General features: G+C 43.7%; 1 protein-coding gene across 5 annotated transcripts in view; it reads left to right on the top strand.

The window, feature by feature from the left end:
- The first annotated feature begins 6810 nt into the window (after positions 1-6810).
- The window catches only part of LOC100136088 (pro-interleukin-16), a 56543-nt gene continuing 37413 nt past the window's right edge, over positions 6811-25940 (top strand). For 3 of the 5 annotated variants that reach the window (XM_090239139.1, XM_090239141.1, XM_090239136.1), the window contains exons 1-3: positions 6811-7400; positions 21249-21497; positions 21677-21947. In XM_090239139.1, coding sequence (XP_090095265.1) covers positions 21352-21497; positions 21677-21947 — 417 coding nt within the window. In that variant the 5' untranslated portion in view covers positions 6811-7400; positions 21249-21351. The remainder of the gene's footprint in view (positions 7401-21248; positions 21498-21676; positions 21948-25940) is intronic. The other 2 variants (XM_090239138.1, XM_090239137.1) reach the window with 2 other exon arrangements.

Raw genomic sequence — 25940 nt, 5'->3', positions numbered from 1 at the left:
ACAGTATTTTAGGGTTAGGGTTAACAGTCCTTTAGGGTTAGGGTTAACAGTCCTTTAGGGTTAGGGTTAACAGTTCTTCAGGTTTAGGGTTAACTGTATTTTAGGGTTAGGATTAACAGTATTTTAGAGTCAACAGTCCTTTAGGATTAAGGTTAACAGTATTGTAGGGTTAGGGTCAACAGTCCTTTAGGGTTAACAGTCCTTTAGGGTTAACAGTCCTATAGGGTTAGGATTAACAGTCTTTTAGGGTTAGGTTTAACAGTCCTTTAGGGTTAACAGTCCTTTAGGGTCAGGGTTAACAGTACTTTAGGGTTAGGGTTAGCAGTCCTTTAGGATTAGGGTTAACAGTCCTTTAGGGTTAACAGTCCTTAGGATTAGGGTTAACAGTCCTTTAGGGTTAGGTTTAACAGTATTTTAGGGTTAACAGACCTTTAGTGACCCTTCACTTCTACTTGATACAACCAGTAGCAGGGAGAGAGGCTTCACAACCTGACCTGTGTGTTGGTTTTGGGATCCTTGTGCCCAATGATTCATACACACCGTTCCCTCAATTGGTTGCTTTTAGAACCTGCATATTCCTCGTCACAGAGAAACCCTCTGTGTCTGTGTGTGTGCATGTGTGTGTATGAGTGTGTGTGCACGTGTGAGAGTGTGTGAGACTGCGGACTGCGAGTTAGACTTTATTCATTCATTCTAGCAGACTGCCTGTCTGTTCATGAGCTCATTGGGGTCAGGTTTATTCATGCAGAGATGCTTGTGAAGGTCTGGTCTACACTGACCCTGAGTAAAATATACAGTAGCCTACAGTATTTAGCAATCTGTGGGTCCCCTGCCCTAAAACATATGAAACAACAGTCCATTCATAGGTCACAAATATATTTGTGTACAATTATAAAAATATATTTACCTGTTAGTTAGAGAAACTACTTCTTATATCATCATTACTGACTGTTTTAGAACAGCATATCTTTAACTGTTTTGATCAGTACTATTAGAACTGTATGTCTTTAACTGTTTTGATCAGTACTATTAGAACTGCATGTCTTTAACTGTTTTGATCAGTACTATTAGAACTGTATGTCTTTAACTGTTTTGATCAGTACTATTAGAACTGTATGTCTTTAACGGTTTTGATCAGTACTATTAGAACTGTATGTCTTTAACGGTTTTGATCAGTACTATTAGAACTGCATGTCTTTAACTGTTTTGATCAGTACTATTAGAACTGCATGTCTTTAACGGTTTTGATCAGTACTATTAGAACTGTATGTCTTTAACTGTTTTGATCAGTACTATTAGAACTGCATGTCTTTAACTGTTTTGATCAGTACTATTAGAACTGCATGTCTTTAACGGTTTTGATCAGTACTATTAGAACTGTATGTCTTTAACGGTTTTGATCAGTACTATTAGAACTGTATGTCTTTAACGGTTTTGATCAGTACTATTAGAACTGCATGTCTTTAACTGTTTTGATCAGTACTATTAGAACTGCATGTCTTTAACTGTTTTGATCAGTACTATTAGAACTGTATGTCTTTAACTGTTTTGATCAGTACTGTTAGAACTGCATGTCTTTAACTGTTTTGATCAGTACTATTAGAACTGCATGTCTTTAACTGTTTTGATCAGTACTATTAGAACTGCATGTCTTTAACTGTTTTGATCAGTACTATTAGAACTGTATGTCTTTAACTGTTTTGATCAGTACTATTAGAACTACATGTCTTTAACTGTTTTGATCAGTACTATTAGAACTGCATGTCTTTAACTGTTTTGATCAGTACTATTAGAACTGTATGTCTTTAACTGTTTTGATCAGTACTATTAGAACTGCATGTCTTTAACTGTTTGGATCAGTACTATTAGAACTGTATGTCTTTAACTGTTTTGATCAGTACTATTAGAACTGCATGTCTTTAACTGTTTTGATCAGTATTGAAATCCTGACTAGAACCCAAAAAATTGATCATATTACTCCTGTGCTTGCCTCCCTACACTGGCTTCCTGTTAAGGCAAGGGCTGATTTCAAGATTTTACTGCTAACCTACAAAGCATTACATGGGCTTGCTCCTACCTATCTTTCTGATTTGGTCCTGCCGTACATACCTACACGTACGCTTCGCTCACAAGACGCAGTTTTAGAACTGTATGTCTTTAACTGTTTTGATCAGTACTGTTAGAACTGTATGTCTTTAACTGTTTTGATCAGTACTATTAGAACTGTATGTCTTTAACTGTTTTGATGTCTTGAAACTGTTTTGATTTCTGCCTGTGATTATTATTATTTGACCATGCCGGTCATTTATGAACATTTGAACATCTTGGCTATGTTATGTTATAATCTCCAACCGGCACAGCCAGAAGAGGACTGGCCACCCCCCATAGCCTGGTTCCTCTCTAGGTTTCTTCCTAGGTTTTGGCCTTTCTAGGGAGTTTTTCCTAGCCACCGTGCTTCTACATCTGCATTGCTTGCTGTTTGGGGTTTTAGGCTGGGTTTCTGTACAGCACTTTGAGATATCAGCTGATGTACGAAGGGCTATATAAATAAATTTGATTTGATTTGATCAGTACTATTAGAACTGTATGTCTTTAACTGTTTTGATCAGTACTATTAGAACTGCATGTCTTTAACTGTTTTGATCAGTACTGTTAGAACTGTATGTCTTTAACTGTTTTGATCAGTACTATTAGAACTGCATGTCTTTAACTGTTTTGATCAGTACTGTTAGAACTGTATGTCTTTAACTGTTTTGATCAGTACTATTAGAACTGTATGTCTTTAACTGTTTTGATCAGTACTATTAGAACTACATGTCTTTAACTGTTTTGATCAGTACTATTAGAACTGTATGTCTTTAACTGTTTTGATCAGTACTATTAGAACTGCATGTCTTTAACTGTTTTGATCAGTATTGAAATCCTGACTAGAACCCAAAAAATTGATCATATTACTCCTGTGCTTGCCTCCCTACACTGGCTTCCTGTTAAGGCAAGGGCTGATTTCAAGATTTTACTGCTAACCTACAAAGCATTACATGGGCTTGCTCCTACCTATCTTTCTGATTTGGTCCTGCCGTACATACCTACACGTACGCTTCGCTCACAAGACGCAGTTTTAGAACTGTATGTCTTTAACTGTTTTGATCAGTACTGTTAGAACTGTATGTCTTTAACTGTTTTGATCAGTACTATTAGAACTGTATGTCTTTAACTGTTTTGATGTCTTGAAACTGTTTTGATTTCTGCCTGTGATTATTATTATTTGACCATGCCGGTCATTTATGAACATTTGAACATCTTGGCTATGTTATGTTATAATCTCCAACCGGCACAGCCAGAAGAGGACTGGCCACCCCCCATAGCCTGGTTCCTCTCTAGGTTTCTTCCTAGGTTTTGGCCTTTCTAGGGAGTTTTTCCTAGCCACCGTGCTTCTACATCTGCATTGCTTGCTGTTTGGGGTTTTAGGCTGGGTTTCTGTACAGCACTTTGAGATATCAGCTGATGTACGAAGGGCTATATAAATAAATTTGATTTGATTTGATCAGTACTATTAGAACTGTATGTCTTTAACTGTTTTGATCAGTACTATTAGAACTGCATGTCTTTAACTGTTTTGATCAGTACTGTTAGAACTGTATGTCTATAACTGTTTTGATCAGTACTATTAGAACTGCATGTCTTTAACTGTTTTGATCAGTACTATTAGAACTGTATGTCTTTAACTGTTTTGATCAGTACTATTAGAACTGCATGTCTTTAACTGTTTGGATCAGTACTATTAGAACTGTATGTCTTTAACTGTTTTGATCAGTACTATTAGAACTGCATGTCTTTAACTGTTTTGATCAGTACTATTAGAACTGCATGTCTTTAACTGTTTGGATCAGTACTATTAGAACTGTATGTCTTTAACTGTTTTGATCAGTACTATTAGAACTGCATGTCTTTAACTGTTTTGATCAGTACTATTAGAACTGTATGTCTTTAACTGTTTTGATCAGTACTATTAGAACTGTATGTCTTTAACTGTTTTGATCAGTACTATTAGAACTACATGTCTTTAACTGTTTTGATCAGTACTATTAGAACTGTATGTCTTTAACTGTTTTGATCAGTACTATTAGAACTGTATGTCTTTAACTGTTTTGATCAGTACTATTAGAACTGTATGTCTTTAACTGTTTTGATCAGTACTATTAGAACTACATGTCTTTAACTGTTTTGATCAGTACTATTAGAACTGCATGTCTTTAACTGTTTTGATCAGTACTATTAGAACTGTATGTCTTTAACTGTTTTGATCAGTACTATTAGAACTGCATGTCTTTAACTGTTTGGATCAGTACTATTAGAACTGCATGTCTTTAACTGTTTTGATCAGTACTATTAGAACTGCATGTCTTTAACTGTTTTGATCAGTATTAGAATCCTGACTAGAACCCCAAAAATGTATCATATTACTCCTGTGCTTGCCTCCCTACACTGGCTTCCTGTTAAGGCAAGGGCTGATTTCAAGGTTTTACTGCTAACCTACAAAGCATTACATGGGCTTGCTCCTACCTATCTTTCTGATTTGGTCCTGCCGTACATACCTACACGTACGCTTCGCTCACAAGACGCAGTTTTAGAACTGCATGTCTTTAACTGTTTTGATCAGTACTGTTAGAACTGTATGTCTTTAACTGTTTTGATCAGTACTGTTAGAACTGTATGTCTTTAACTGTTTTGATGTCTTGAAACTGTTTTGATTTCTGCCTGTGATTATTATTATTTGACCATGCCGGTCATTTATGAACATTTGAACATCTTGGCTATGTTATGTTATAATCTCCAACCGGCACAGCCAGAAGAGGACTGGCCACCCCCCATAGCCTGGTTCCTCTCTAGGTTTCTTCCTAGGTTTTGGCCTTTCTAGGGAGTTTTTCCTAGCCACCGTGCTTCTACATCTGCATTGCTTGCTGTTTGGGGTTTTAGGCTGGGTTTCTGTACAGCACTTTGAGATATCAGCTGATGTACGAAGGGCTATATAAATAAATTTGATTTGATTTGATCAGTACTATTAGAACTGTATGTCTTTAACTGTTTTGATCAGTACTATTAGAACTGCATGTCTTTAACTGTTTTGATCAGTACTGTTAGAACTGTATGTCTTTAACTGTTTTGATCAGTACTATTAGAACTGCATGTCTTTAACTGTTTTGATCAGTACTATTAGAACTGTATGTCTTTAACTGTTTTGATCAGTACTATTAGAACTGCATGTCTTTAACTGTTTGGATCAGTACTATTAGAACTGTATGTCTTTAACTGTTTTGATCAGTACTATTAGAACTGCATGTCTTTAACTGTTTTGATCAGTACTATTAGAACTGCATGTCTTTAACTGTTTGGATCAGTACTATTAGAACTGTATGTCTTTAACTGTTTTGATCAGTACTATTAGAACTGCATGTCTTTAACTGTTTTGATCAGTACTATTAGAACTGTATGTCTTTAACTGTTTTGATCAGTACTATTAGAACTACATGTCTTTAACTGTTTTGATCAGTACTATTAGAACTGTATGTCTTTAACTGTTTTGATCAGTACTATTAGAACTGTATGTCTTTAACTGTTTTGATCAGTACTATTAGAACTGTATGTCTTTAACTGTTTTGATCAGTACTATTAGAACTACATGTCTTTAACTGTTTTGATCAGTACTATTAGAACTGCATGTCTTTAACTGTTTTGATCAGTACTATTAGAACTGTATGTCTTTAACTGTTTTGATCAGTACTATTAGAACTGCATGTCTTTAACTGTTTGGATCAGTACTATTAGAACTGCATGTCTTTAACTGTTTTGATCAGTACTATTAGAACTGCATGTCTTTAACTGTTTTGATCAGTATTAGAATCCTGACTAGAACCCCAAAAATGTATCATATTACTCCTGTGCTTGCCTCCCTACACTGGCTTCCTGTTAAGGCAAGGGCTGATTTCAAGGTTTTACTGCTAACCTACAAAGCATTACATGGGCTTGCTCCTACCTATCTTTCTGATTTGGTCCTGCCGTACATACCTACACGTACGCTTCGCTCACAAGACGCAGTTTTAGAACTGCATGTCTTTAACTGTTTTGATTTCTGCCTGTGATTATTATTATTTGACCATGCTGGTCATTTATGAACATTTGAACATCTTGGCTATGTTCTGTTATAATCTCCAACCGGCACAGCCAGAAGAGCCTGGTTTCTCCAACCGGCCACCCCCCATAGCTTGGTTCCTCTCTAGGTTTCTTCTTAAGTTTTGGCCTTTCTAGGGAGTTTTTCCTAGCCACCGTGCTTCTACACCTGCATTGCTTTGCTGTTTGGGGTTTTAGGCTGGGTTTCTGTACAGCACTTTGAGATATCAGCTGATGTACGAAGGGCTATATAAATACATTTGATTTGATTTGATTTGATCAGTACTGTTAGAACTGTATGTCTTTAACTGTTTTGATCAGTATTATTAGAACAGTGTACATCTTTCCCTCACCAGGATGACTCTATAACTTTCCCTCTGTAGGACTTTTCTGAGCATACGTTTCTCTAACCAGATCTACTCTATGCATATCTTTCCCTAACTAGAACTATACTTTATAAAGTGGTTCCTGAAAGGAACATGTTGGCTATAGAGCGTCTATTCATCCTTAGAGACATATAAAGTATACCCAAACAGACACTGGCTGACCCAACTACACACACACACAACCACACACACAATCCCCTCCCCAAACACACCCACACACAGTCGGTGAAGACTGCAGCATTGTGCGACACAGAGTAGGTGTGAGGTCAGACAGTACTAAGTGCTCCCTCTCTGGATTTGGCTCACAGGAAAAGACCAATGATTTGGAGGACTGGAGCTCTGAGACAAGCTCTTGTGTCCTCTAGTCAGCTGGGAAAAGGAGGGAGGGCAGACGAGGAGGGAGAGAAGGGAGGGAGGCTAGGAGGGAGGGCGGTAGTTACAAATGCCCAATCTAACTCACTAAACCTCTGACCATGCTTTTAGAGAAATGTCAGATCTGCTCTGTGGAGGAGAGAAGTATTAAACAGAGGTAAACAGCAGCTTAAGGTAAAACTCCTTAGGCACAGATCTAGGATCAACTCTGATATCTAACAAAAACTGACCTCAGATCAGTGTCTAGAAGCAATGTCTTCCTACTTTGAGATCTCATCTGTCTCAGCATCTTTCTCTGGATTACTGGACAACTATAACTAACCCTGGGTTTGCCGGTGTTAACCCTTAGACAACTATTACTAACCTTGGGTTCGTTGGTGTTAACCCCTGGACAACTCTAACTAACCCTGGGTTCGCTGGTGTTAACCCCTGGACAGCATGGCTGCTGTGGGAAAGAGATGATGATTGACTATGGTGAGTTTTTACCTCTCACGTTGTATACAAGGGTTGAATTGGAATATATTGATACTCTTCCCAAAATGTGTCTTTTTCCATAATGATTTTTATGAATCAATTTCTATGAAATTCTTTGTTATTTACCGTACTAAGGTGGTGTAAACGTTTTCCCATTACCCAAAAGACAGATGTTGTCTGTTTTACAAAGAATATTAACAGAGAATACTGTCCATATCATATCGTAATTCACACAGCAATATCATATTGGTAATGTGTGATTCTTTAAGTTATGACTTAAGTCTATGTAATGAAGATACACAGGAAGAGCCTTGAATCTATTCCCCCGGGAGAGTTTGAATCTATTCCTCAGGAAGAGTTTGGAATATATTACTCAGGAAGAGTTTGAATCTATTCCTCAGGAAGAGTTTGGAATATATTACTCAGGAAGAGTTTGGAATCTATTACTCAGGAAGAGTTTGGAATCTTTTCCTGGGATCCATAAAATACTTTGGATGATATTTTGCAACTATCAAAATTGGTTGCAGAGCAGTTCAATGGTGCACTTGTTGGCCTTGAGAGATGGATGTGTGTATACAATCATGCACACGCACACACGCACACACACAGAAGCACGCACACAGGCACACACACAGTCTTGTACCGCTAACCTTGTTGGGACACATAATTCAGTCCCATTCAAAATCCTATTTTCCCTAACGCCTAACCCTAAACCTAACCCTTACCCGTACTCTTAACCCAACCCCAACCCCAAAACTTAACCTTAACCCTAACCCTAAACCTAGCTCCTAACCCAGTTCGTCAGATTTATGTTTGTTTACTATTCTTGTGGACACACACACACACACACACACACACACACACACACACACACACACACACACACACACACACACACACACACACACACACACACACACACACACACTGAGTAGACCAATTATGTAACACTGTGTGTACAGCAGCTCGAAGACATATTTAAAAACACAAATAGCCAAGTGAATACAGGGGTGGATGGGCAAGGTTTCCTCTTGGCTAACACACAGGGACACATGACATTTTTGGCCGAAGAATGCTAGCCCATGCTAGCCACAGACTGGACACTGGTTATACACTGCATACTTAGCATTCCACATAAACACACAACACAACTTAAATTGACAGTTATCCAGACTGCATTTTAAGGAAAACTCCACCCAAAACTATATTTTGGTATTTGTTTCATTAGTCCATTGTTGATATTGTCCCAAAATGTCAGCAATAATGTTTTCAAGATATATAACTTTCAAAATCTTATCTTGAAAACTGTATTTCTGACATGCAAAACACTTTGGGACTATATTAACAATGGACTAATGAAAGAAATACCAAAATATAGTTTTTGGGTGGAATTGTGCTTTAAGTAAACATCCAGAAATGATGACATTAAAGGGCTATCTAGGATTCCTACAACATCACAGTTTTAATAGTTGATCTGAGCTCATGGCATGTACTGGTTATATTCTTCAACAATCAATGGCTATTTATCATTCATTTAAAAGTCAAAAAATGGATGTGACAATCCTAGATTGGCCCTTTAAATGTGGAGTTCATTCTAATCCAACCAAATCCAGCGACAGGATCGGAATACATTCATTATCCATGATTGAGTGACTTGACAGAAGACACTGTAAAGTTATGAAAATGAAACAATGTTATGTCCTTTAACCAAAGCTGCCCTCAGAAGGAAAAAAGACCTCATGTAAATACGGAACAACACACACTTTGTTTGCCTCCCTCGTCTGCAGAGGTCCCCCCCTCCCCCCCTTCTCTCTGAATCAGGTCCTATTGCACTCAGTAATGACAGCTCACCGCTGCAGCTTATGGACAGAATATGTGTTTTCTGTGAGAGCACTGGCATTCACGCATTCACGACTAGTGAGCGCGCACGCACACACACACACACACACACACACACACACACACACACACACACACACACACACACACACACACACACACACACACACACACACACACACACAGCTTCATATACAGCCCTCTCTTTCTCGCTCTCTCTCTTCCCCATCCAAAGTTCTGAAAACAGTGTTACTGCTGTGTCCCATTACATCAATAGACTTTATTTGTGTCAGAGGAAATTCCGAGTCACTCTGTAGTGCTGCTGTTCCATTGCTGGAAGAAGTGAACGTTTCTCCCTTAAGTCCTTTAAACAAGTGACCTTATACCAGAGGATTATACAAAACAGACCTATAAATACACATAGTCACCAACTCTGTGCCTGGCAAGGGCCTAGAAATATAATGACTGGCATGGGTTCACTCAATATGGCCACCGGTCCACCCATCATGGTACATTGACTTTAATGAGAAAGGCTCTTCTAGTTATTCTATTTCTATGGGCCTAATAGCACCAAGTACTGGAGTATAGAACCGACTGAAAACCTGGCCAGTAGATGCTGAGTACCTAGATACTATGATTAGATGTGTATATAGCTTTTTCCTAAATGCATTTCTGTCAATGTGCTTAACAATAACCTGGGCCTGACCCCTAAAAATATGATAGCAGTAGCAGCAGCAGTACAGGGGCTGCTATGGACAACCTCCCTTAGACTAACTACCTTGAGAGGAAACCAAGATCTAAAGAAGGAGCCCATCCTCCTCTTGTTTGGCAGGTAAACGTTAAGATAAAATTCTTACCAATTATGCTCATTATTATTATTTTTTTTTGTGTTTACACTTCACATACTAGTTTGTTATTAAGGCACATGAAAGATCACAATAAATAATTTCTGTAAAACATTTTTTTTTTATGAAAACCCTTTTTTTTTTTTACTTTCAAATGACTGTCCTGTAAAGTAGTAATGTCAGGCATGCCAACCTAGACCAGAGTCAATGTCGGCCCAGGCATGTCACTGCTGACACATCTACCCTGTAGACCTATTCTTTCACTTTGGTAAAGCCAATTGTCTGAAATCAAATAATGGAAAAGCCATTCATATCTACCTAGTGCACTAACTAATACCCTACCCTGAGTAGAAGTAAAGTCAACAGTCTAGAAGAGGAAAGTTGACCTTGAGCTTAAGCTGTGTCAGCATCAGTGTGTGTGTGTGTGTGTGTGTGTGTGTGTGTGTGTGTGTTAGTTTGTTGCGTGTGCGCGTGCGTGTACATGTGGGGTTTACTGTGCTCACAAACCAACATGGGGAGAGAGAGAGAGAGAGAGACAGAGAGACAGAGATAGAGAGGGGGGAAGAGAGAGACAGAGATAGAGAAGGGGGGAAGAGAGAGACAGAGATAGAGAAGGGGAGGTGAGACAGAGGAGGGAGAGAGACAGAGAGAGACAGAGACAGAGAAGGGGGGAAGAGAGAGAGAAGGGGGAGGAGAGAGAGAGAGACAGAGAGACAGAGATAGAGAAGGGGGGAAGAGAGAGACAGAGATAGAGAGAGACAGAGAGACAGAGATAAAGAAGGGGGGAAGAGAGAGACAGAGATAGAGAGAGACAGAGAAACAGAGATAGAGAAGGGGGGAAGAGAGAGACAGAGATAGAGAAGGGGGGAAGAGAGAGAGAAGGGGGAGGAGAAAGAGAGAGAGACAGCGAGACAGAGATAGAGAAGGGGGAAGAGAGAGACAGAGAGACAGAGATAGAGAAGGGGGAAGAGAGAGACAGAGATAGAGAAGGGGGGAAGAGAGAGACAGAGATAGAGAAGGGGAGAGAGAGAGAAGGGGGAGGAGAGAGAGAGAGAGAGACAGAGATAGAGAAGGGGAGGTGAGACAGAGGAGGGAGAGATATAAAAGGGGAGGAGAGACAGAGGAGGGAGAGAGACAGAGAGAGACAGAGGAGGGGAGGGGAGAGAGAGAGAGAAGGGGGAGGAGAGAGAGAGAGAAAGGGAGGAGAGACAGAGGAGGGAGAAGAGAGAGAGAGTGTGAGATATAGAGAAAGGGAGGAGAGACAGAGAAGAGAGAGAGAAAGATACGTGGGGATGAGAGGTAGAGGGGTCTCGGGCAGCAGTGAACAGTAAACAGAGAAAGATAGAGAGGGAGACCTTCAACAAACCTTCAACATGATGCAGATCTGTGTCTCCAGTCTATCTACTGTATCTGATCTGAGGGATTATTAGCCAGCCTGAAGCATTTACAGCAAACACACTAAATGGGACTGTGTACATGCAAGTGTGTGTGTGTGTGTGTGTGTGTGTGTGTGTGTGTGTGTGTGTGTGTGTGTGTGTGTGTGTGTGTGTGTGTGTGTGTGTGTGTGTGTGTGTGTGTGTGTGTGTGTGTGTGTGCTGCTTGCCTCATTATTACAATAATGACAAACATCCTTCCATTATCAGAGCTCCCAATTCTCTTTAAAAAAACAACAACTTGTGTGGCACATGGGGTTTCCACTTAACCTCCCGTCTGTTATTGGAAGACCTTTCTGTTACATCACAACATAGTGTTGTATCAACCACCATACAGAGAGGTGTTTGTCAGCATGTGGAGTCACAGCTCCTGTGGAAGTCAGCTCTTGTGGACCTTGGCCAGGGATCACAGAGAGCAGGGAAGCAACCTAAGACATGTGGCTGGGACATGGTTGTGTGTGTGTGTGTGTGTGTGTGTGTGTGTGTGTGTGTGTGTGTGTGTGTGTGTGTGTGTGTGTGTGTGTGTGTGTGTGTGTGTGTGTGTGTGTGTGTGTGTGTGTGTGTGTGTGTGTGTGGAGGGGGAAACGAAGACCCAGACTCAGCATGAGAGAGACCTGTCAGTCAGTCAGGATTTCTTATAACATGTTATGTCATTGATATGACAGTCTTAAGTAACCCTTATGACACAGGGTTCATAAAGTCTTACCTTTCCATCTGTTTGTTAATACATTTTTTTACTTGTCATATTTTATTTATATTCTTGGGCATTATTTACAGGCATTATTGACAGACATTATTGACAGACATTATTTACAGGCATTATTGACAGACATTATTTACAGGCATTATTGACAGGCATTATTGACAGGCATTATTGACATACATTATTTACAGGCATTATTGACAGACATTATTTACAGGCATTATTTACAGGCATTATTGACAGACATTATTTACAGGCATTATTGACAGACATTATTTACAGGCATTATTGACAGGCATTATTGACAGGCATTATTGACAGACATTATTTACAGGCGTTATTTACAGGCATTATTGACAGGCATTATTTACAGGCATTATTGACAGACATTATTTACAGGCATTATTGACAGGCATTATTGACAGACATTATTTACAGGCATTATGTACAGGCATTATTGACAGACATTATTTACAGGCATTATTGACAGACATTATTTACAGGCATTATTTACAGGCATTATTGACAGACATTATTTACAGGCGTTATTTACAGGCATTATTGACCGGCATTGTTAACAGACATTATTTACAGGCATTATTGCAGAGAATTGCTCTCTCTCCAGATGACTCCATGGAATGATTTTACATTCCAAGCTGTCTGGTTTCTTTCATTATTGCAGTTGGTCCATGAATGAAGTGTTTTGTAAATGATCTAGTTGACTGGGCTGGGAACATCGAGTACCCAATGTTATTTTGAGGCGGCACTGATAGCCGTTTACTGGGCTGGGAACATCGAGTACCCAATGTTATTTTGAAGTGACACTGATAGCCGTTTACTGGGCTGGGAACATCGAGTACCCAATGTTATTTTGAAGTGACACTGATAGCCGTTTACTGGGCTGGGAACATCGAGTACCCAATGTTATTTTGAGGCGGCACTGATAGCCGTTTACTGGGCTGGGAACATTGAGTACCCAATGTTATTTTGAAGTGACACTGATAGCCGTTTACTGGGCTGGGAACATCGAGTACCCAATGTTATTTTGAAGTGACACTGATAGCCGTTTACTGGGCTGGGAACATCGAGTACCCAATGTTATTTTGAAGTGACACTGATAGCCGTTTACTGGGCTGGGAACATCGAGTACCCAATGCTATTTTGAAGTGACACTGATAGCTGTTTACTGGGCTGGGAACATCGAGTACCCAATGTTATTTTGAAGTGACACTGATAGCCGTTTACTGGGCTGGGAACATCGAGTACCCAATGTTATTTTGAGGCGGCACTGATAGCCATTTTTATTGGTTGTGTGACACCATCAGAACAACAACCAACCAATCATGCGTACTTTCATGTCTCCCGACGAATGAGGGGATTCTACTTATGCCCTGGGCCTGCCCTGGGGTGAACCGGGTTAGCGTTGATTACATTCGTTCTGGAACCAGGATCACTCCTGGACATGAGCCAGGTGCCCCGTTTTGGCCGACCGCAAAGTTGTCTCGAAACAAAAGTGGCGAAGGTTAAGCAGGTGGAGTGATGAGTAGAGTTTTTACATGCAGACAGACGGGTTTGCTTTTGATAAAAAGGCTTTATCTGCTTCCCAATGAAAACTAGTTACAAAAAATCTAACATAGATTTGATGGAAAAAATATGTTTCTGAACGATGCATCATGCTGCCTTGTTGACAACATGACCGAGCAGCGCAGATTACGGTTGGATTTAAGAAGGGAGCTCCTTCCTCATCGCTTTTCCCCATTCACGTCACAGGCCATAGCCCGGCGGACTTAATCGAACTCCCTCAAAGAATGCTGAATAATGTTGATTGATTTTTGAAGAGGCAATGCTTTCAAAAGAGTCACACATGCTCAACAACCTTTCTCACCCCCCTCAAACATATACAACTACAATCATTTGTCATGGGATGCCCTTCTCTGGCTGTAAACCGGTGGTAGAGACGTGAGATTACAGTTTATGTCAGGATTTCACATGACAGTCAACAGCAAACAACACAATGAAGAGAAAGGGTCTGTTTATGACAGTCAACAGCAAACAACACAATGAAGAGAAAGGGTCTGTTTATGACAGTCAACAGCAAACAACACAATGAAGAGAAAGGGTCTGTTTATGACAGTCAACAGCAAACAACACAATGAAGAGAAAGGGTCTGTTTATGACAGTCAAAAGCAAACAACATAATATAGAGAAAGTGTCTGTACATGACAGTCAACAGCAGAGAAAGAGTCTGTACATAACAGTCAACAGCAAACAACACAATACAGAGAAAGGGTCTGTTTATGGCAGTCAACAGCAAACAACACAATACAGAGCAAAGCATGACAGTGGGGTTGTATTACTGTTGGTAAAGTAAATAAGTAAGTAAGCAGCCCATAGGGCAGGAGCATAGATATCCCTTAACCTAAAATATATGTTCATAAATACAGTTGATACAGGTTTTACATTTTCTGTAGAAATAGCCTCTAAAATATATAAAAACAGACCACAACTGTCTCAGAGGGGTTGGGTTAAATGAGGAAGTCAGATTTCAGTTGAATACATTCTGACTAGGTATCCACCAATCCCTTTCAATGTTTGTTTTCTTGGAAAGCTGTTGTAATACACTTTGTTATAATATGATAAAGTGTCAGTACTTGTTGCATTTACAACTTCAACTATCATCAACTGATTTCAGCCAGGGTATGGCTGAGGACTGACAGCATTTACAACTTGTCTCAGTACTACCGTCAACTGATTTCAGCCAGGGTATGGCTGAGGACTGACAGCATTTACAACTTGTCTCAGTACTATCATCAACTGATTTCAGCCAGGGTGTGGCTGAGGACTGACAGCATTTACAACTTGTCTCAGTACTACCATCACCTGATTTCAGCCAGGGTATGGCTGAGGACTGACAGCATTTACAACTTGTCTCAGTACTACCATCAACTGATTTCAGCCAGGGTATGGCTGAGGACTGACAGCATTTACAACTTGTCTCAGTACTATCATCAACTGATTTCAGCCAGGGTGTGGCTGAGGACTGACAGCATTTACAACTTGTCTCAGTACTATCATCAACTGATTTCAGCCAGGGTGTGGCTGAGGACTGACAGCATTTACAACTTGTCTCAGTACTACCATCAACTGATTTCAGTCAGGGTATGGCTGAGGACTGACAGCATTTACAACTTGTCTCAGTACTATCATCAACTGATTTCAGCCAGGGTATGGCTGAGGACTGACAGCATTTACAACTTGTCTCAGTACTACCATCAACTGATTTCAGCCAGGGTATGGCTGAGGACTGACAGCATTTACAACTTGTCTCAGTACTATCATCAACTGATTTCAGCCAGGGTGTGGCTGAGGACTGACAGCATTTACAACTTGTCTCAGTACTACCATCACCTGATTTCAGCCAGGGTATGGCTGAGGACTGACAGCATTTACAACTTGTCTCAGTACTATCATCAACTGATTTCAGCCAGGGTATGGCTGAGGACTGACAGCATTTACAACTTGTCTCAGTACTACCATCAACTGATTTCAGCCAGGGTATGGCTGAGGACTGACAGCATTTACAACTTGTCTCAGTACTATCATCAACTGATTTCAGCCAGGGTTTGGCTGAGGACTGACAGCATTTACAACTTGTCTCAGTACTACCATCAACTGATTTCAGCCAGGGTATTGCTGAGGACTGACAGCATTTACAACTTGTCTCAGTACAACCATCAACTGATTTCAGCCAGGGTGTGGCTGAGGACTGACAGCATTTACAACTTGTCTCAGTACTACCATCAACTGATTTCAGCCAGGGTGTGGCTGAGGACTGACAGCATTTACAACTTGTCTCAGTACTATCATCAACTGATTTCAGCCAGGGTGTGGCTGAGGACTGACAGCATTTACAACTTGTCTCAGTACTACCATCAACTGATTTCAGCCAGGGTATGGCTGAGGACTGACAGCATTGTCTGTATGGAATGTTGGCATATTGGTAGTTACATTGAACAATTATTGGAATCATTCCACTTAAACTGACTGGCTAGCTAATAAACATACTGTGCAGAAAATCTTAAAATATTTGTTTTACACAATGTCATATCTCAGTACACAATGTATGTAGTCTGCTGTATGTAGCCTGCTGTATGTAGCCTGCTGTATGTAGCCTTCTGTATGTAGCCTGCTGTATGTAGCCTGCTGTATGTAGCCTTCTGTATGTTGCCTGCTCTATGTAGCCTGCTGTATGTAACCTGCTGTATGTAGCCTGCTGTATGTAGCCTTCTGTATGTTGCCTGCTGTATGTAGCCTGCTGTATGAGGCCTTCTGTATGTAGCCTGCTGTATGTAGCCTGCTGTATGTAGCCTGCTGTATGTAGCCTTCTGTATGTTGTCTGCTGTATGTAGCCTGCTGTATGCAGTCTTCTGTATGTAGCCTTCTGTATGTTGCCTGCTGTATGTAGCCTGCTGTATGTAGCCTTCTGTATGTTGCCTGCTGTATGTAGCCTGCTGTATGTAGCCTGCTGTATGTAACCTGCTGTATGTAGCCTGCTGTAAGTAGCCTTCTGTATGTTGCCTGCTGTATGTAGCCTGCTGTATGTAACCTGCTGTATGTAGCCTGCTGTATGTAGCCTTCTGTATGTTGCCTGCTGAATGTAGCCTGCTGTATGAGGCCTTCTGTATGTTGCCTGCTGTATGTAGCCTGCTGTATGTAGCCTGCTGTATTTAGCCCGCTGTATGTAGACTGCTGTATACTTAGATAAGTGTTTCTGACTTGAGTGAAACAAAGATCCATTTAAAGCAACATCTATAATGCATATGCAGGGTCATCATATAGCTCTGTTATAGTGAGAGAGAAGCAGTTAGTCAGGAGACCTTCACTTCTACTATTAGTGTGACAGACACACCAACTTCCAACTACTACTACTGGACTATACTTCTAATACTAATAATATGCTCTACTATTATACTACTGGACTATAATTCTAAAACTAATAATACTCTCTACTATTATACTATGGGACTATACTTCTAATACTAATAATACGCTCTACTATTATTACTACTGGACTATAATTCTAACACTAAAAGTACTCTCTACTATTATACTATGGGACTATACTTCTAATACTAATAATACTCTCCACTAGTATTACTACCGGACTATAATTCTATAAAAACATAAAACAGCCCTATTTGGTAAAAGACCAAGTCCATATTATGGCAAGAACAGCTCGAATAAACAAAGAGAAACGACAGGTCATCATTACGACGGTTCATTAGAAAATAGAAAAAATTAAGAAAAACCCTTGATGAGTAGCTGTGTCCAAACTTTTGACTGATACTGTACATGTAACTACACTCTTAGAAAGAGGTGCTATCTAGAACCTTAAAGGGTTCTTCGACTGTCCCCAGAGGACAACCCTTTGAAGAACTATTTTTGGTTCCAGAGGGTTCTACCTGAAACCCAAAAGGGTTCTACCTGGAACAAAAAAGGGTACTCCTATGGGGACAGCCGAAGAACCCTTTTGGAACAATTTTTTTCTAAGAGTGTGTAAGGGCGTTCGTCTGTAGGAGGAAGAGAAGCGGACCAAAGCGCAGCGTGGTGGTTATTCATGTTTTAATAAATCACTACACATGAACAAACTAACAAAAACAAGAAATGTGAAAACGCAAAACAGTCCTATCCTGTGACAACAAACACAGTGACAGGAACAAATCACCCACAAACACACAGTGAAACCCAGGCTACCTAAGTATGATTCTCAATCAGAGACAACTAATGACACCTGCCTCTGATTGAGAACCATACTAGGCCGAAAACATAGAAATGCCCCAAAACATAGAAAAACAAACATAGACTGCCCACCCAACTCACGCCCTGACCATACTAAATAAATACAAAACAACAGAAATAGAGGTCAGAACGTGACAGTACCCCCCCCCAAAGGTGCGGACTCCGGCCGCAAAACCTTGACCTATAGGGGAGGGTCTGGGTGGGCGTCTGTCCGCGGTGGCGGCTCTGGCGCGGGACGCGGACCCCACTTCACCATTGTCTTAGTCCGCCTTATTGTCCGCCTCCCTGGCTTACTCACCATGGCCACCCCTCTCAATGACCCCACTGGACAGAGGGGCTGCTCGGGGCAGAGGGGCAGCTCGGGACAGAGGTGAAGCAGCTGCTCGGGACAGAGGGACAACTGCTCGGGACAGAGGGGCAGTAGCAGCTCGGGACAGAGGGGCGATAGCAGCTCGGGACAGAGGGGCGGCAGCTGCTCGGGACAGAGGGGCAGCTGCTCGGGACAGAGGGGCAGCTGCTCGGGACAGAGGGACAGCTGCTCGGGACAGAGGGACAGCTGCTCGGGACAGAGGGGCGGCAGCAGCTTGGGACAGAGGGGCGACAGCTGCTCTGGACAGAGGGGCGACAGCTGCTCTGGACAGAGGGGCAGCTGCTCGGGCGGCCCCTGGCTGACTGACGGCACTGGCGGCCCCTGGCTTACTGGCGGCCCCTGGCTGACTGGCGGCACTGGCGGCCCCTGGCTGACTGGCGGCACTGGCGGCCCCTGGCTGACTGGCGGCACTGGCGGCCCCTGGCTGACTGGCGGCACTGGCGGCCCCTGGCTGACTGGCGGCACTGGCGGCCCCTGGTTGACTGGCGGCGCTGGGCTGACTGGCGGCCCCTGGTTGACTGGCGGCACTGGCGGCCCCTGGCTGACTGGCGGCACTGGCGGCCCCTGGCTGACGGGCGGCACTGGCGGCCCCTGGCTGACGGGCGGCACTGGCGGCTCCTGGCTGACGGGCGGCACTGGCGGCTCCTGGCAGACGGGCGGCACTGGCGGCGCTGGGCAGACGGGCGGCACTGGCGGCGCTGGGCAGACGGGCGGCACTGGCGGCGCTGGGCACTGGCGGCGCTGGGCAGACGGGCGGCACTGGCGGCGCTGGGCAGACGGGCGGCACTGGCGGCGCTGGGCAGACGGGCGGCACTGGCGGCGCTGGGCAGACGGGCGGCACTGGCGGCGCTGGGCAGACGGGCGGCGCTGGCGGCGCTGGGCAGACGGGCGGCGCTGGCGGCGCTGGGCAGACGGGCGGCGCTGGCGGCGTTGGGCAGACGGGCGGCGCTGGGCAGACGGGCGGCGCTGGCGGCGCTGGGCAGACGGGCGGCGCTGGCGGCGCTGGGCAGACGGGCGGCGCTGGCGGCGTTGGGCAGACGGGCGGCGCTGGCGGCGCTGGGCTGAGTAGCTCTCCTAGCGCCGAACAAGCGGGAGACTCCGGCAGCGCTGGAGAGGAGGAAGGCTCTGGTAGCGCCGGAGAGGCGGGAGACTCCGGCAGCGCTGGAGAGGAGAGAGCCCCTGCAAGGATGGGCCGGAGAGACAGCCTGGTACGGGGAGCTGCCACCGGAGGGCTGGTGCGTGGAGGTGGTGACGGATAGACCGGGCCGTGCAGGCGCACTGGAGCTCTTGAGCACCGAGCCTGCCCAACCTTACCCGGTTGAATGGTCCCGGTCGCCCTGCCAGTGCGGCGAGGTGGAATAGCCCGCACTGGGCTATGCAGGCGAACCGGGGACACCGTGCGCAAGGCTGGTGCCATGTAAGCCGGCCCAAGGAGACGCACTGGAGACCAGATGCGTAGAGCCGGCTTCATGGCACTTGGCTCGATACGCGGAGCTGGAATGTACCGCACCGGGCTGTGCACCCGCACTGGGGACACCGTGCGCTCCACAGCATAACACGGTGCCTGCCCGGTCTCTCTAGCCCCCCGGTAACCACAGGAAGTTGGCTCAGGTCTCCTACCTGGCGTAGCCATACTCCCTGTTAGCCCCCCCCCCCCCCCCCCCAAGAAATTTTTGGGGCTGACTCCCGGGCTTCCTTGCCAACCGTGTTCCCTCATATTGCCGGCTCCTCTCTCCGGCTGCCTCTGCTCTCCTCGCTGCCTCCACCTGTTCCCATGGAAGGCGATCCTTTCCCGCCAGGATCTCCTCCCATGTGTAGCAACCCTTGCCGTCCAACACATCATCCCAAGTCCATTCCTCCTTGTGCCGCTGTTGCCCGTTACCACGCCGCTTGGTCCTGTTGCGGTGGGTGATTCTGTAAGGGCGTTCGTCTGTAGGAGGAAGAGAAGCGGACCAAAGCGCAGCGTGGTGGTTATTCATGTTTTAATAAATCACTACACATGAACAAACTAACAAAAACAAGAAATGTGAAAACGCAAAACAGTCCTATCCTGTGACAACAAACACAGTGACAGGAACAAATCACCCACAAACACACAGTGAAACCCAGGCTACCTAAGTATGATTCTCAATCAGAGACAACTAATGACACCTGCCTCTGATTGAGAACCATACTAGGCCGAAAACATAGAAATGCCCCAAAACATAGAAAAACAAACATAGACTGCCCACCCAACTCACGCCCTGACCATACTAAATAAATACAAAACAACAGAAATAGAGGTCAGAAGGTGACAGAGTGTAGGAATAAGGTGACTAGACAACAGGGTAGACAATAAACAGTAGCAGCTGCATCAGTTGAAATGTGTATTGGTTTGTTTACTTTATTATGTAGGGGTTTTCCCATTCTAAGGTATGCACTCCAAATGGCACCCTATTCCCTATTTATAAGGCTAATTGGGAGGCACTTTGTGAGCCCAGATCAATCTCAGTGCAGATCTCCGTTAGTGTAGTTACTGTAAGTTCATGGTATCCGTGACCTCAAATCCCGTGGGAAGGATCTTTGGTGTGTGTGTCCATGTGTGCATGTGTGTGCACGTGTGTATATTAATGCGTGTCTGTGTTTGCACGTGCATGTGTGTGCAGTGTGAGGAGTCATATTCAGGAGGCTCTAGCTGCAACATGCTGCTGTTTTCAGGGAAGAAAAGATCTCTTATCTCTAACACCACTATTGCTTCAGCAGATTCTCAGAACACTTATGACACACACAAGCACACAGACGCACGGACACACACATACACACGTACACATACACACACACAGACAGGCTTCCTAATTGAATTTTCGAATTTCCCTGCAGAGTGTCCCTCTCCATTAGCCTGTGTGCCGGCTGGGAGGAGTGTGTGTGAGAGTGTGTTAGCACCACACACACACACGCAGCACACACACACACTCTAACGGCCATGCCCCAGAGATACTCCTACCAGAAGAGGAAAGCCAGCACGGCAGCAGCTCGGAGGATGGAGAGGCGAGGCAGGGACACTGGGAAGACCAACAACACCAACACTAGCCACAGCCACCGCTCCAAGAAGCTAGCCATGCTCTCCAGGTATGGAATCTGTTTGTAGCACACAGCTCGTCAGGCTGCTTGATTTGGTTAAAGCCAACGTGAATTACAGGACAGCCTCGCTGGGTGCCTAATGCCTTTTTGGTTGGAATACTAGGTACAGTAGCAACGGTTTACCTTCTCCTTTCCCCTTTACTTCTTCTTCTTCTTCTTCCCTCCAGGTCCCTGATCCTCTGTCACTCCAGAGCCAGTGATGACTGCCCCAGCCCCGAAGAGAGACTGCCAGGGGAGGCCTGGAAGGGAGACGGGGGCTTGGGGAGAGATGGGAAGGGGAACAGGGAGGTGGAGAGGTCCCAGAAGAAGATCCAGGAAGGACCCCAGGAGAGTGGAGGAACTATGCAGGCATCTACACAGCCACCCGTAGGGGCCACCAACACACTCAGGGCTACAGGAGAACACAAGAGGAATATGAGGAGGTCCTTCAGTATCAAGGTATGAATGGGGGTAATTTATCACATTACGGCGTTTTGTTTGGACATTTCAATTATATATTACATCATAATGTTGCGCTAAGCCAACAGGGTTGCTGTTTGCAAAGTGGCATTAACAATGTATGTCTCCTGGTCCTGAATTATGACTGTTATGCACTAAGTGCTATCTTTGCATTGGCTGTTTTTATCAATGCATTTGTAGAAATAATATGAAAATATTTTTTATGCACATAATAATTGTTAATGCACATCAAACACAGTATTACTTAACTAGGAGAACTATGATAAGAAGTCTTAATGAATCTGGAAAAACAATACATGTATGTCAGTCCCCCAGGCAGTGTAGTGGTCAGACATGTAGATCCTTTCTCATCTGACAGCTAGGCATCAAGATGGATTAGCATACCGTGTTCATACCGTACATGTTGAGAGTTCAGGCTGTTACTGCTACTCCAAGAGGAAACAAGCTAAACACTCCGGCCTTCAAAAGCATATGACTTCCTTCTTGTTATGTGTGGTGGGTAGAGAGTGTTAGTTGCTCAAAAGGGGTCTGATACTCACTTGAAACACGGACATTCTCAAAAATCATGCATTGAAGGCAATGGGAGATTTGTGAGGGGGAAATTAATAATGCATGTTGATCTCAAGTTAGGTTTCGTCTCAATATGAAAAGCATTTAGGAGAAAAAATATACAACACAGTATTGTATCTGAAGATTGAGTCCAGAGTATGAAGAACTCTGGTCCTGCCCATAATGTAGTCTGGAATGTGTTCCTCTAGTCATCTCTGTCTGGACTGTGTTTCTTGTGCAAATGCATAACAACAATCACATGGCCTGTGTGTCAGAGGGCTGAGTGCTGCTGTTGGGCCTGTTTAACTCACACACAAAGACAGTGGTTGTTGTGGACCAGGGGAGGGAGAGAGGCATTAGGCCATAGTGGAAGTAGAGACATGTTAACTTGCTAACACAAGGCTATGAGGACATTGCACTGATGTCATAGAGCCTCGGGACAATGTGGCCATGTTCAAATAATGAATAAATGCACCCTTCGTTCCTTCATCCCTCCCCTATTTGAGGTTATGACTGGTCTGTTAGTCTTCCTCCTAGCTATGTGTTATAAGATAAAAGCCTCACGTCTGTCAGTAGCTGTGAACTCACCTGGCTGATTCTATTCAGGCCAATCTTCAGCCAGATTGATGTCAGGAAGTACTGTTCTGTAGCAGACTGATTCTGTTCAGGCCAACCTTCAGTCAGATTGATGTCTGGAAGTAGTGTTCTGTCGCAGACTGATTCTGTTCAGGCCAACCTTCAGCCAGATTGATGTCAGGAAGTAGTGTTCTGTAGCAGACTGATTCTGTTCAGGCCAACCTTCAGTCAGATTGATGTCTGGAAGTAGTGTTCTGTAGCAGACTGATTCTGTTCAGGCTAACCTTCAGCCAGATTTATGTCAGGAAGTAGTGTTCCATAGCAGACTGATTCTGTTTAGGCCAACCTTCAGCCAGATTGATGTCAGGAAGTACTGTTCTGTAGCACACTGATTCTGTTCAGGCCAACCTTCAGCCAGATTGATGTCAGGAAATAGTGTTCCATAGCAGACTGATTCTGTTCAGGCCAACCTTCAGTCAGATTGATGTCAGGAAGTACTGTTCTGTAGCAGACTAATTCTGTTCAGGCCAACCTTCAGCCAGATTGATGTCAGGAAATAGTGTTCCATAGCAGACTGATTCTGTTCAGGCCAACCTTCAGTCAGATTGATGTCAGGAAGTACTGTTCTGTAGCAGACTAATTCTGTTCAGGCCAACCTTCAGCCAGATTGATGTCAGGAAGTAGTGTTCCATAGCAGACTGATTCTATTCAGGCCAACCTTCAGCCAGATTGATGTCAGGAAGTAGTGTTCTGTAGCAGACTGATTCTATTCAGGCCAACCTTCAGCCAGATTGATGTCAGGAAGTACTGTTCTGTATCAGACTGATTCTGTTCAGGCCAACCTTCAGCCAGATTGATGTCAGGAAGTAGTGTTCCATAGCAGACTGATTCTATTCAGGCCAACCTTCAGCCAGATTGATGTCTGGAAGTAGTGTTCTGTAGCAGACTGATTCTGTTCAGGCCAACCTTCAGTCAGATTGATGTCAGGAAGTAGTGTTCTGTAGCAGACTGATTCTATTCAGGCCAACCTTCAGTCAGATTGATGTCAGGAAGTAGTGTTCTGTAGCAGACTGATTCTGTTCAGGCCAACCTTCAGCCAGATTGATGTCAGGAAGTAGTGTTCTGTAGCAGACTGATTCTATTCTGGCCAACCTTCAGCCAGATTGATGTCAGGAAGTAGTGTTCTGTAGCAGACTGATTCTATTCAGGCCAACCTTCAGCCAGATTGATGTCAGGAAGTAGTGTTCTGTAGCAGACTGATTCTGTTCAGGCCAACCTTCAGTCAGATTGATGTCAGGAAGTAGTGTTCTGTAGCAGACTGATTCTGTTCAGGCCAACCTTCAGCCAGATTGATGTCAGGAAGTAGTGTTCTGTAGCAGACTGATTCTATTCTGGCCAACCTTCAGGCAGATTGATGTCAGGAATTACTGTTCCATAGCAGACTGATTCTATTCAGGCCAACCTTCAGCCAGATTGATGTCTGGAAGTAGTGTTCTGTAGCAGACTGATTCTGTTCAGGCCAACCTTCAGTCAGATTGATGTCTGGAAGTAGTGTTCCATAGCAGACTGATTCTATTCAGGCCAACCTTCAGCCAGATTGATGTCTGGAAGTAGTGTTCTGTAGCAGACTGATTCTGTTCAGGCCAACCTTCAGTCAGATTGATGTCTGGAAGTAGTGTTCCATAGCAGACTGATTCTATTCAGGCCAACCTTCAGCCAGATTGATGTCAGGAAGTAGTGTTCTGTAGCAGACTGATTCTGTTCAGGCCAACCTTCAGTCAGATTGATGTCAGGAAGTACTGTTCTGTAGCAGACTGATTCTATTCAGGCCAACCTTCAGCCAGATTGATGTCTGGAAGTAGTGTTCTGTAGCAGACTGATTCTGTTCAGGCCAACCTTCAGTCAGATTGATGTCTGGAAGTAGTGTTCTGTAGCAGACTGATTCTGTTCAGGCCAACCTTCAGTCAGATTGATGTCTGGAAGTAGTGTTCTGTAGCAGACTGATTCTATTCAGGCCAACCTTCAGCCAGATTGATGTCTGGAAGTAGTGTTCTGTAGCAGACTGATTCTGTTCAGGCCAACCTTCAGTCAGATTGATGTCTGGAAGTAGTGTTCCATAGCAGACTGATTCTATTCAGGCCAACCTTCAGCCAGATTGATGTCTGGAAGTAGTGTTCTGTAGCAGACTGATTCTGTTCAGGCCAACCTTCAGTCAGATTGATGTCTGGAAGTAGTGTTCTGTAGCAGACTGATTCTGTTCAGGCCAACCTTCAGTCAGATTGATGTCTGGAAGTAGTGTTCCGTAGCAGACTGATTCTATTCAGGCCAACCTTCAGTCAGATTGATGTCTGGAAGTAGTGTTCTGTAGCAGACTGATTCTGTTCAGGCCAACCTTCAGTCAGATTGATGTCTGGAAGTAGTGTTCTGTAGCAGACTGATTCTGTTCAGGCCAACCTTCAGTCAGATTGATGTCTGGAAGTAGTGTTCTGTAGCAGACTGATTCTATTCAGGCCAACCTTCAGTCAGATTGATGTCTGGAAGTACTGTTCAGTAGCAGACTGATTCTGTTCAGGCCAACCTTCAGTCAGATTGATGTCAGGAAGTAGTGTTCTGTAGCAGACTGATTCTGTTCAGGCCAACCTTCAGCCAGATTGATGTCTGGAAGTAGTGTTCTGTAGCAGACTGATTCTGTTCAGGCCAACCTTCAGTCAGATTGATGTCTGGAAGTACTGTTCAGTAGCAGACTGATTCTATTCAGGCTAACCTTCAGTCAGATTGATGTCTGGAAGTACTGTTCAGTAGCAGAACATAAATCAGACTTCATGAATGAATGAACGCTACTTACTT

This window comes from Oncorhynchus mykiss, chromosome 6 (genome assembly GCF_057628025.1).
Source record: "Oncorhynchus mykiss isolate SJ-2025 chromosome 6, ASM5762802v1, whole genome shotgun sequence".
Classification (NCBI taxonomy): domain Eukaryota; kingdom Metazoa; phylum Chordata; class Actinopteri; order Salmoniformes; family Salmonidae; genus Oncorhynchus; species Oncorhynchus mykiss.
Note: the sequence above shows the minus strand (reverse complement) of the source record. Positions and strands in the feature narration are given on the sequence as shown.